Here is a 13,173-nt window from a genome sequence, read left to right as displayed (position 1 = left end):
AAACACCCCCGAGACAGAAATAAAATGGACGATATTTCGACAAAAACTCACCCTTTCGATGTAGGTTTGTTCCTCCGTGTCGCTCATGTCGGCGCCTCTCTCCAAATGCTTCAAACTGTTCAAGAGAAGGGGGAAAGGGAGAAGAAAGGGGGAAAAAAAGGGTGGAAAAAAAAACAAAAGCTGAGCACGAGAGCCCCAACCGACGCCACCTACCTCGAGCTCGGCACTACAGGAAATGACGTCGGGGCCGCACGTATTTCCGGCCAGGGGTGGTTGCTAGGGTCCTTTGTTGTTGTAATTCAGGAGGTGGAACTTGCTGCTTCAGTCTGCTAACCGGTATGGTCCCTGCAATTTCATTCCCCACTCAAGCTGCAATCGGGAGAGTTCAGAAGCGCATCATTTGATTTATTATTGTCACATGTATTGGGATACATTGAAAAGTATTGTTTCTTACACAGGATCATTGGAATTAAGAGCAGAAGTAGGCAAATTCAACCCCTCGAGCCTGCTCTGCCGTTCAATCAGATGATGGCTGATCTCTCCTTGGTCTCAAATCCATCTCCTCACATTCACACCCTTTATTCTCATTGTAGACAACCATTAGTCTTATCCCCTAATTTATGCGGCTATGACTCATCTTTCGTTCCCTTACCCTGCAGTATAAAAATCTCCCACTTTCTGTGCCTTTTAGCTTTGACAAAAGGTCATCTGGGCTGGAAATGTCAGCTCTTTTCTCTCCTTACAGATGCTGCTGACCTGCTGAGATTTTCCAGCGTTTTCTCTTTTGGTCCACCTCCCCACATCCCTTGTTCCTGTTCATTATTAGAAGTATGTCTATGTCCCCCTTGAAACCATTCAATAATTCAGATTCCACCGCGCTACGGGGGAGCGAGTTCCACAAATTTGCCACCCTCTGCAAAAACTAGTTCCTCTTCTATATAGACAAAACATACTGTTCATACAGTACATAGGGCAACATGGTGGCACAGTGGTTAGTACAGCTGCCTCACAGCGCCAGGGTTCAATTCCTAGCTTGGGTGACTGTCTATGCAGAGATTGCATGTTCTCCCCCTGTCTGTGTGGGTTTCCTCTGGGTGCTCTGGTTTCCTCCCAAAGTCCTGCTGGTTAAGTGCATTGGTCATGCTAAATTCTCACTCAGTGTACCCAAACAGGTGCCAGAGTGTGTCATTCAAAGGATTTTCACAGTAACTTCATTGTAATATTAATGTAAGTCTGTTTGTGACTAATAAAAAAGCTTTACTTTTCAATATCAGGAAGGAGTGCAAATAATTACAAGCAGATGTTAATAAATTTACTGAATGGGCATCTTTTCACAGTAACTTAATTGCAGTGTTAATGTAAGCCTACTTATGACACTAATAAATGAACTTTAGGGGACAAGGAAAGGAAAGGGTGCAAGATAAAATGTTACAATCATAGCTAAGGTGTAGAGAAAGATCAGCTTAATATATGATAGGTCCATTCAAAAATCAGAAGGCAGCAGGAAGAAGCTATTCTTGAGTAGGTTGTTATGTGTTCTCAAACTTTTATATTTTTCCCAATGGAAGAAGATGGAAGGGAGCATGCTCAGGATGCGTATGGTCCGTGATTAGGCTGAATGCTTTTGTGAGGCAGCAGAAAGTGTAAACAGAGTCAGTTGATGGGAGGCTGATTTGCATGATGGAATGGGCTTCATTCATGACCTTTTATTGTTTCTTGTGGTCGTGGCCAGAGGAGGAGCCATACCAAGTTTTGATACAACCAAAAAGGATGCTTTCTATGGTGCATCTGTAAAAGTTCATGAGAGTTGTAGTGGACATGACAAATTTTCTTGGCCTCCTGAGAAAGTAGAGGCATTGGTGGGCTTTCTTATGCTATAAATCAGGTCAGTAATTCCAAAGTGTTTTATGAAGTCCACCTGCATCCTAAGTTTTTCAATTTGAATTTGGCTAGGGTAAGCATAAGAGGATCCACTTCAGGTATGATTCACATGACCCACCAGGGAGCTTTTCTCAAACAAAGTTTATTTAAGAATACAGTTAACATATAGCAATAACTTTTAGCAATTACAAACAAGTGAAAAAGAACCATGATATTGTAAAAACCTTAACAAATCTATGAAATGTTCCAACGAAACAACTTCCCTGTAAACATACTCCTGCCACAGCTTTATCGCAGAAAATACAAATGCTCACATGATGCTGGAACATAGTCCTTTGGCTAGAGCATTGAAACTCTGACTTCCTGGCCTTGTAACGTCCAACAGTCCACGAAGTAGAGATGATGCCATTGTTTGTCTTTAGCTTTCAGCCAGCAAACAACTGCAAGAGACAGGATCCTCATTCTGAGGAAGGCAAGAAGACCTGCTTCCAGCTAGCCAGCAGAATATATAATACCCAGGGGAGAGAGAAAAACACTGTTTTTCAATCTGATGTCCAAACACCTTCTAAACTAAAACAGCAGCCAGCAGTCCAAAACTGAAAATGAAAGAACTCCTGTCACCTGACCTTTCAATCATTCTTCTCCCTAACAATGCAAAAGGTCATAAAATCCCAGACAATTCTTGGAGCCCAGAGTAAACAAAATCCCATTGAAACAGCAATAAAAGGACTTGTAAGCAGCTTGGCAACAATGAAAAAAAAACCTGCTTACAAACTGCAGAGAAAATGATTTTTTTTAAAAATTCTTTAAGGTACATGAGCATCACATTTAACTGTAGCATCAATGTGGAGGGACCAGAACAGGCTCTTGGTGATCTGGACACCTAAAAACCTGAATCTCTCAACCATTTCCACTTCTTCCACTTCTTCTCTCAATGCCATATTCCTGCTTTCTCCCCACAATGTTTGACTTGATGCCCATCAGTCACTTCCCTCACTCACCGACAGGCTGTGCGGCACAGCAGGAGCCATTTAATCAGGCTATGACTGATCTGCACCTTTTGGTGTTTCCTTAGCCAGCCCTCATCAAACAAAAACTTCCACCCTCCATGCAGAACCTTTTGGAGTGTGCCTGGAGGGAGGTGATAGCCTACTGGTACTATTGCTAGACTATTAATCCAGAAACTTCGCTAATGTTCTGGGGACACAAGGTCAAATCCAGCCACAGCTGGTAGTGGAACTTGAATTTGATTTAAAAATGTCTGGAATTAAGAATCTAGGGATGACTATGAAACCATTGTTGATTGTCGGAAAAACCCATCTGATTCACTAATGTCCTTTAGGGAAGGTAATCTGCTGTCCTTACCTGGTCTGGCCTGCATGTGACTCCAAAACCACAGCATTGTAGTTGACTCTCAACTGCCCTCGGACAACTAGAGACGGGAAGTGAATGCTGAACAGCTGGTAATGACCATGTCCCATGAATGTGAGATGTTAAGGGGTTAACATCCCATGAATCTCCTATGATCTTGGCCATTTGTAAAAAGGTTTTGCAAGCTGAGATCCTGCAAAATTGCAAACACAGCTGGTTGCTTTAAGATAAAGTGAAAAGTCTCCATTAGCTTAAAGCTGTGATTAACTGCATCTTGTTTGAAACAACCTGTGCTGATATCAGTGCATACTCCCTTATTCTGAAATGTCACCCTGGCCTTGTAAATAACAAAATATAACGAAACTTTTGCTTTAATAAATCAGTCTAGACTGAACTTGGCTAAATGCTGTCCTTGTTTGAAGGAGATAACATTCATTTTATGACAAAGTAACATCCCAAGACATATATGAGAACGGTTGCTATCTCACACTGGAGCAATGGTGGATGTGCAGTTTCGATGGCAACTAGGAAAGTGGGTTTTCAACATATTTTTACTCACATACTGTATTTGTACTTACTTTTGCTGTTACTAAGCATGTGATCTGTGTGAAGTTATACTGTGTGTATGCGACTAATTGCTGTAAAAAGAATATTAAGGGGGAGAATCCCCCCCGTTCGAGGTAGTATCGTTCGGCTAAGCTCAGAACACTGTTCTGGGTTAGTAAAATGATGTTCCAGAGAGCTTGTACTTGCTTGAGAATAAAAACTGGGTTTTCTTATATGGATCAGTGTCTTGTTCTTGCATCAAGTACGTTAAGGGTCTCTGAAAAATGAACCTGACAAATGAATAAAAAAAAGTTCCACATTTGCTTTACCCTTTATGTGAAACAGTCTTTCCTGATTTCATTGCTAATTTTTGGATTGTTCTGTTCCTTAATCTCATTTTGTTCTGGATACCTAGATTAAATCACTGCTTAATCTTCTATTCTCAAGCCTAGTCCATCCAACCTGCTGTTACGATTTAGCACTTTAAACCCCAGCATCATCACCAAAGATCAGGGTCCTTCCTCAGCTGCAGTGCCCAGAGTGCAGCTCTGTACAATTGCAGCATAACTTCCTCCCATTTGTATTGCAATCCCCTTGAGATGAAAGCAAACGTGTCTAATCTGTGGTGCATTTATCCCTTGAGCATAGTGCTGTCAATTGTACAGATTGCAAAGCAGCACCAGGTGGGGATGTCTCCCTTTGCATTTCCCAATTTCAGATCTTTTCTAATGTGCCGGCAGATGACTAAATAACTTCTGCAACACTAAACTGAATTGGACAATCAAAATAAAAGCATAATGTTGCCATGGGGAGGAGATGGCCTAGTGGTATTATTGCAAGACAATTAATCCAGAACATCAGCTAATGTTCTGGGGACCTGGGCTCGAATCCGGTCCATGGCAGGTGGTGGAATTTGAATTCAATAAAAATATCTGGAACTAAGAATCTACTGATGACCATGAAACCATTATCAATTGTTGGAAAAACCTATCGGGTTCACTAATGTCCTTTAGGGAAGGAAATTTGCCATTCTTACCCTGTCTGGCCTACATGTGACTCCAGAGCATCAGCAATGTGGTTGACTCTCAACTGCCCTCTATACAAGGGCAACTAGGGATGGGTCATAAATGCTGGCCAGTCAGCGATGCCCAGGTCCCACAAATGAGTAAAAAAAATCCTGGAAATCTGAGACATAAACAAAAATTGCTGAAAATACTCAGCAGGTCTGGCGGCATCTGTGGAGAGAGAAACAGAGTTAATGCTTTGAGTTCAATATGATTCTAAAGAGGCTTTATTTGTCAATTGGCTGGAACTTTACCACTCCACCCACCACGAGAATCAGAAGGAGCCAGGGGCGGACCATGGAAAAGTCCGTTGACCTTGGCAGGATGTTACGATTTTGGGATGAGCAAGGCTGTAAAATCCTACTTGTTCACTCTGTTTCTCTTCCCACAGATGCTGCCGTCCTGCTGAGTATTTCCAGCACTTTCTGTATTTATGTCATGTTTGAATCAGACAATTTGTTGTATGAAAATGAGAAGGTATTGAGTTTAGTTGAGAGTTCTTCCATATCATTATATTAGTACCTCTTATTTGGGTGGATGGGACACATTTATGGTTTTCGTGGTTCTGGAGCTGTATAAAACAAAACCTGTGTGAGGATAGGCCAAGTGCTCCCAGTTAAGTGACTTTTTTTTATTCATTCATGGGATGTGGGTGTCGGTGGCTGGGCTAGCTTTTATTGTCCATAAGGGCATTGAAGAGTCAACCCCATTGCTGTGGATCTGGAGTCACATGTAGGATGACAAATCCCCTTCCTTAAAGGACATTAATGGGCTGGATGGGTTTTTAATGACAATCAATGATGGTTTCATGATCATTATTATACTTTTAATTCAAGATTTTTACTGAATTCAGATTTCAATATCTGTCATGGTAGGATTCAAACCCAGGTGCCCAGAGCATTACCCTGGGTCTCTGGGTTACTAATCCAGTGACAATACCACTGCCTCCCCTTAGGACAGACAAACAGGAGTAGGCCTTTCAGCCTCTGAAGCCTGCTCTGTCATTCTGTTGGATCATGGCATCTTGCTTCCACAACAATCTATGTCACAAAAATCTATCAATTGCTGGTTTTGAATTTTTCAATTGACTTCCAATCTCAACAGTTCTCAAGGGAAAGAGTTCGAGATTTTGTGTGAAATGCTTCCTGATTTCATCCCTGAATGGCCAAGGTCTGATTTTAAAGGTTATGGCCCCTTGTCTAAGCACCCTCACCAGTGAAAATGGATTTGCCCTCCAGCACCTCTCTGTGTCTTTCTTTATGTATAAGCCTAGACAGTGATTACTGGGAGGTTATTTCAACTAGGAGCATCTTAACAGATCCCAATCCTGTCCTTACCCAACGTGTATACAAACAAGATATTCAGCAGGTAGATGGCAATCATAACCTGGCTAGCGTAGGGGGCTAAGACCTATTACAATACCCAAATGTTAGCTCAGTTAACACTACAGTAACTGAGAACAAGAGCTGAGATCTTGTGGTCTGATTGATTTAGCTATTCACTGTTGTAACTTCCAGGTTATAAGTAGAACCTTTATTCCATTTCTTTTTTTTTGCAGAAGTGATTCAAGATTTGGCAAATGCTTTTCACAGTTACTCAGTGTTATCAGCAGCTGGTCTAGAATGTAGCAACTTTCTGATAAGACTGTAGTGGGTGATAATGTGAAATAATAATGAGGTGGAGTGGGGTAAAATAGAGGTGCAAGCCAGGGACAGATGGAGAGCTTGCTTCTCAGGAACATTAACTGCCTGCTGTGATAGTGGAGTCGGACACTTTAGGAACTTCCAAGCGGTTATTGGACAGGCACACGGAGCTCACCTGAATGATAGGGAGTGGGATAGCTTGATCTTGGTTTTGGACAAAGCTCGGCACAATATCAAGGGCTGAAGGGCCTATACTGTGCTGTACTGTTCTATGTTCTAGGACATCATTCCAAAAACAAAACTATGCAAACCAGTTTGCAAGTTGGGACACCTTTGTAGATAATATCAGCATGACTCATGACAACGTAACTGGGAAATTTTCCATATTGCCAGGTAGATGCCAGTGTTGTAGTTGTACTAGAACAGCTCAGCTTGGATTCAGTAAGTTCTGGAACACACATCTTCAATACTATTGCCGGAATACTGTCAGGAACTGTAACCTTTGCAGTATCCAGTGCCTTCAGCTATTTCTTAATATCAAGTGGAATGAATCAAATTGGCTGAAGATTGACATCTGGAGGAGGCCAAGATGAATTATCCACTTGGCACTTCTTGCTGAAGATTGTTATGAATGCTTCAGCCTTATCCTTTGCACTGATATATTGGGTTAGGGTTAACTGGCAGGGGTGAAGAATGTACTCTGGTTTGGGTTAGGCTCCTCCAATTTGAGGATGAGGATATTTGTGGAGCCTCCTCCTCCAGTGACTTATTTAATTGTCCACCACCATTCACGGTGGTGGACAGGATGCAGAGCTTGGATCTGATCCATTGGTTGTGGAATTGTTTAGCTCTGTCTATTACTTGGTGCTTATGCTGTTTGGCACACAAGCACTCCTGAGTTGTAGCTTCAGCAGATTGACTCATCATTTTTAGTTATGCCCTGTGTTGCTCCTGAAATGCCCTCCTGCACTCTGTAGTGAACCAGGTTTGATCCCCTGGCTTGGTGGTAATGGTAGAGTGGGAGATATAACAGGTCATGAGGTTACAGACTGTGGTTGAGTAGAATTCTGTTGCTGCTGAAGGCCTTCAGCGCCTCATGGATGTCCAATCTTGAGTTGCTAAACCTGTTCAAAGTCTATCCCATTTAGCATGGTGATAGTGCCACACACCATAATGGAGAGTATCCTCAACGTTAAGCCAGGACTTTGCACAGGGATTGTTGAGGTGGTCACTCCTATCAATATTTTCATGGACAGAAGCATCTGCGGCAGGCTTATATCTGGTGAGGCTTATACCAGAGCCTTATACAACCTCAGCAGTACATTCCTGCTCTTGTATTCTAGTCCACTTGAAATGAATGCTAACACTGAATTTGCCTTCCTGCCAACTGAAAGTGCATGTTAACCTTAAGAGAGTCCTGAGGTCAGTATGTTTTTCCTCAAAAAATTGCTCCTACCTTTGGGAAAAGATATTGACTATCTAGCTGATCTATGTCCCTCATTATGTTATAGACCTCTATTAAGGTCTCCCCTCAACCTTCTGCACTCCAGAGAAAAAATTCCCAGTCTATACAGCCCTTCCTTATAACTCAAAACGTCAAGTCCCAGTAACATCCTAGTAAATTTCTTCTGCACTCTTTCTAGTTTAATAATATCCTTTCTATAATAGGGTGACCAGAACTGTACACAGTATTCCAAGTGTGGCCTTACCAATGTCTTGTACACCTTCAACAAGACATCTCAACTCCTGTGTTCAATGTTCTGACCAATGAAACCAAACACGTTGAATGCCTTCATCATTCTGTCCACCTGTGACTCCACTTTCAAGGAGCTATGAACATGTACCCCTAGATCTCTTTGTTCTGTAACTCTCCCCACCGCCCTACCATTAAGTAAGTCCTGCCCTGGTTCATCTACCAAAATGCATCACCTCGCTTTTATCTAAAACTCCATCTGTCATTCGTTAGCCCACTGGCCAAATTGATCAAGATCCCGTTGCAATCTGAGATAACCTTCTTCACTGTCCACTATGCCACCAATCTTGTCATCATCTGCAAACTTATTAACCATGTCTCCCACATTTTCATCCAAATCACTAACATAAATGACAAATAACAGTGGATCCAGCACCGATCCCTAAGGCACATGGCTGGTCACAGGTCTCCAGTTTGAAAAACAACTCTCTACAACCACCCTCTGGCTTCTGTCATCAAGCCAATTTTATATCCATTTAGCTACCTCACCCTGGATCCCGTGAGATTTAAACTTGTGCAACAAGCTACCATGTGGTACTTTGTCAAAGGCCTTGCTAAAGTCCATGTAGACAACATCAACTGCACTGCCCTCATCTACCTTCTTGGTTACCCCTTCAAAAAACTTGATCAAATTTGTGGAACATGATTTTCCACTCAAAGCCATGCTGACCGTCCCTAATCAGTCCTTGTATCTCTAAAAGCCTGGAGATCCTGTCTCTCAAAATACCTTCCAACAACTTACCTACCACAGATGTATGAGGCCCAAAACTGCTTACACTATTTCAAAAGGGGTCTGACCAGAGCCTTATACCACCTCAGCAGTAAATTCCTGCTCTTGTATTCTAGTCCTTTTGAAATGATTGCTAACATTGGATTTGCCTTCCTGCCAAACTGAACCTGCATGTTAACCTTAAAAGAGTCCTGAACCAGGATTCCCAAGTCCCTTTGTGCTTCAGGTTTCCGAAGCCTTTCCCCATTTAGAAAATAGTCTACCCCTCTATTCTTCCTATCAAAATGGATAACCTCACACTTTCCCATGTTGTATTCCATCTACCACCTCTTTGCTCACTCTCCTAACCTGTCCAAGTCATTCTGTAGCACTTCCTGTAAATAGCTCTGTATCATTTGCAAATTTAGCAACATGCCCTCAGTTCCAGATCATTAATGTATATAGTGAAAAGTTGTGTTCCCAAAACTGACCACTGTGGAACACCACTAGTCACCGGGTTGCCATCCTGAAAAGGACCCCCTTATCCCCTCTCTCTACCTTCTGTTTGTCAGCAATTTTCTAACCATATCATTATGTCGCCACTTCTACCGGGTCTGTCTTGCTGGTGATACAGACGTGCTGGTTAGGTGCATTGGCCGTGCTAAATTTTCCCTCAGTGTACCCAAACAGGTGTCCAAGTGTGGCGACTAGGGGATTTGCACATGTAACTTCATTGCAATGTTAATGTAAGCCTATTTGTGACAATAATAAATAAAAGCTTCCTCCCACAATCCAAAGATTTGCAGGTTAGGTTGATTGGCCTTGTTAAATTGGTTAGGATGATTTTAATGGGGTAAATATGTAGGGTTATGGGAGTAGGGTCTGGGTAAGATACCCTGTCAGAGAGTTGTTGTAGTCTTAATGGACCGAATGGCCTCTTCTGCACTGCAGGGATTCTATGATTCAACACGGAGCAACTTGGGCAGGGTAAAACTGGCAGTTGGAAGTTTTAACTTCATTAGAAGTACCGAGGATGTGTTTATCAGGGCTTTTGAGCGGTCTCGTGTACATCTTCCAGGGTACCTCCAGTCTGCGACTATCTGGAAACTGAAGATCTGGGCTCTAGTGATTCAAGCATGAACATGCTGAGCCACAGAGCCTCTTCAGGATCAAAGGAAATTGTTTGGAGGGCTAAGGGGGATGTGAATGGGGAGAGATATAAGGAAATGGGCAGTGACTGCTTTATCTGATATAAATGGCAAGGCCAATGGAGTGGTCATGAATATTGGTATACCAGTTTATATAGCAGGGAAATCTGCATAAAAATATCAAAGTAAGCTTAAAAAGTCCTGCTAATGAATCCTGTTGGAGAAATGTTTGTTAAGGATGGACAACTACCAGTTAGTTCATAGAACAGTACTTGACAACATAAGGCCCTTCATCCCTTTGGGTGTGCGTCAGTTCATTCGAAGAGAAGTCTGGTTAGTCCCACTTCTTCACTCTTTCCAGTCATCTCTGTAATGGTTTTCTTTTTTAAACATTTATCCAATCCCCTTTAGAAACAGCAACCTAACACACATTATGAAGCTACCTGACTCCTATTACAGGTGGAATGCCATAAGCTGTAGATCTTGCATTTATACAGTACCTTTAATGATCTCCGGACGACTCAAAGTGCTTTACGCTCAATGAAGTACTTTTAACGTGTAGTCACTGCTGTAAGTCAGAAAACACAGCAGCTGATTTTGACACAGCAAGCTCCCACAAACAGCAATCTGATAATGATCAGATAATCAGTTTTTTGTGATCCAAGCTCAGAAGATATTGTCAATGTGATATTTTCAATTTCTCGATCCTCTGACCTCTCTGAGTAAGATTCTAAATGCAAAGCAGTCTTTTGCATCCACCAAGCCAGGCAGATAGTGTCTTGATTTAACATCTGATTTTAAAGGTGATACCTCCAACCGATAAAAATAGCAGTTAGAAAAGTAAAGCAAAATGCTCTTTATCTGGATGCATGAAGCACTGGTAACAAGATAGTCAAACAAGCTTTTTTGTTCATACAGAAGATAAATGTGTTTGATATAAGTGACATTTCAGAGACATTGTTGCAAAGGGAGCAAGGTTGGGAAATACATTCCACGCTACACAACCAAAAGAAAGGTAGAACGGAGAAGGAAAAGCCCTGATGGTGAAGGATGATGCAGGGACAGTATGAAGAGTCTTGGTTCAGTAGATCAGGAAGTAGATTCAATGTGGGTGGAGATTAGTAATAGCACATGTTGGGAAACTCTGGAGTAGTTTATAGGCCTCCATAACACTAGGTAGATTTTTGGACAGAGCTGTCATTATCTGCAAAGCACCACTAGCGACACGTAGTTATACCTTGAGGAGCACCACTTCACATCAAGCAGAGCTGACCAGGAATCTCTCCCACTGTTACTACCTGCTTTGGGCATGTTGGAAAGATCATGTTTAATACTAACCTGTCTGGGCAAAACATGAGCACTTATCCATTGCCAGTAAGTCCAAGAGTAGGACATTAACCCAGTGCTTCTGTCTCAGAGACAAGGGCACTGCCCATTTATCCACAGGACTGCCCAAACAAAGCATTAAGCAAGAAAGAGTTGAAGCTTGTAACAAAGGCAATGTTACTTTAATCGTTACGTGGACCTGACAAATCGACTTGGCAAAGATAGTCTGGAAAATAAGTTTACAGAATGCTTTGGTAACAGTTTCTGAGAACATTCCTAGAATCCCTGCAGTGCAGAAGGAGGCTATTTGGCCCATCAAGTCTGCACTGATTTTCCGACAGAGCATCTTACCCAGGCCCTATTCCCGTAACCCCACATATTTACCCGACTAAAATCAATTTAGCATGACCAATCAACCTAAACCACACATTTTTGGATTGTGGGAAGAAATTTATTGTCACAAGTAGGCTTACATTAATATTGCAATGAAGTTACTGTGACAATCCCCTAGTCGCCACACTTTGCTGTATGTTCAGGTATACTGAGGGAAAATTTAGCATGGCCAATGTACCTTTCCAGCACAATTTGCGGACTGTGGGAAAAAAAACTGAACACCCAGAGAAACTCACAGACACAGGGAGAGCACGCAGACTCCACACAGACAGTGGCCCAAGTCCAGAATTGAACCCTGGTTCCTGGCGCTATGAGGCAGCAGTGCTAACCACTGTGCCACCATGCCGCCCTTGTGTTGTGGAACCAAGATGCTGGATGATCCCAGCATATATGAAAATGTAAACAGTGTTAATGTTTTGAGTCTGTAAGATGCTCAGATCTGTATCTGCCTCACAATTCTTCAGCCTCCTGGCCAGTGAGAAATGCATCCTCTCAACCTGCAGCCTGCCAATGAAGAGTGAGAAGTCCTTTGGATGCCCTTGAACCTGGCAGCCATTTTGGGTTCTCCTTCTTGATTGGAGTGTCATTGGGCGGAATGTGGCACAGTGGTTGGTACTGCTGCCTCACAGCAAGACGGACCCAGGTTCAATTCCAGCCTCGGGTCACCGTCTGTGTGGAGTTTGCACATTTTCCTCATGTCTGCGTGGGTTTCCTCCCACACTCCAAAGATGTATGGGTTAGGTTGATTGGTCATGCTAAATTGATCCTGGTGTCAGGGGATTAGCATGGAAAATACGTGGGTTTATGGGAATAGGGCCTGGGTGGGATTCTGGTCGGTGCAGACAAATGGCCTCCTTCTGCACTGTAGGGATTCTATGATTCTATTCTATGATACTTTGAAATTTGTGGCCAAGCCAGGATGCACACGAAAATCCCTTCATCAATAACTGACAATGCCATTTTGAAATGCTCTTCAGTCTTAAAGTTACCCATGCACTTTAAGAATTTTAAATATGAATGACAATTCTCCTCTCCAATCTCCAATAGGCTATGGCTTTGACCTTTCCCAGACTGGAGTTATTGGAGATACTGGAGATTTTTGAGGTGTAGCACTGCTGCAAAATTAAATAAAAAATCTGAAACAGAACAAGTCAGCACACTTTTTTTTATTCCATTGAGCCAAATGCAGATGACATCATTGCAAGGCAAGCCAAGCCATTATCTGCTAAATTTAATCTTTCGAACTCTTCTTCAACCTGAGATCCAATAAAATCCTTGAACACGCCAAACTTAACAGGAGAGTCCAGGAGCCTGGGGAACCCATCCATTCCTTCATCAA

The 13,173-nt window shown here is 42.4% G+C and overlaps 1 protein-coding gene across 2 annotated transcripts in view; it reads right to left on the bottom strand.

Moving 5' to 3' along the window:
* LOC145349896 (transformer-2 protein homolog beta-like) overlaps positions 1-229 on the bottom strand; it is a 31,076-nt gene extending 30,847 nt beyond the window's left edge. For both annotated transcript variants that reach the window (XM_080198523.1, XM_080198524.1), the window contains exon 1: positions 52-229. In XM_080198523.1, the coding sequence (XP_080054649.1) occupies positions 52-87 (36 nt within the window). In that variant the 5' untranslated portion in view covers positions 88-229. The remainder of the gene's footprint in view (positions 1-51) is intronic.
* Between the last annotated feature and the right edge of the window lie 12,944 nt (positions 230-13,173).

Source organism: Carcharhinus amblyrhynchos, chromosome 11, assembly GCF_965287045.1.
Source record: "Carcharhinus amblyrhynchos chromosome 11, sCarAmb.v2.hapA, whole genome shotgun sequence".
Lineage (NCBI taxonomy): Eukaryota > Metazoa > Chordata > Chondrichthyes > Carcharhiniformes > Carcharhinidae > Carcharhinus > Carcharhinus amblyrhynchos.
This window is presented reverse-complemented; position numbering and strand designations above follow the sequence as displayed.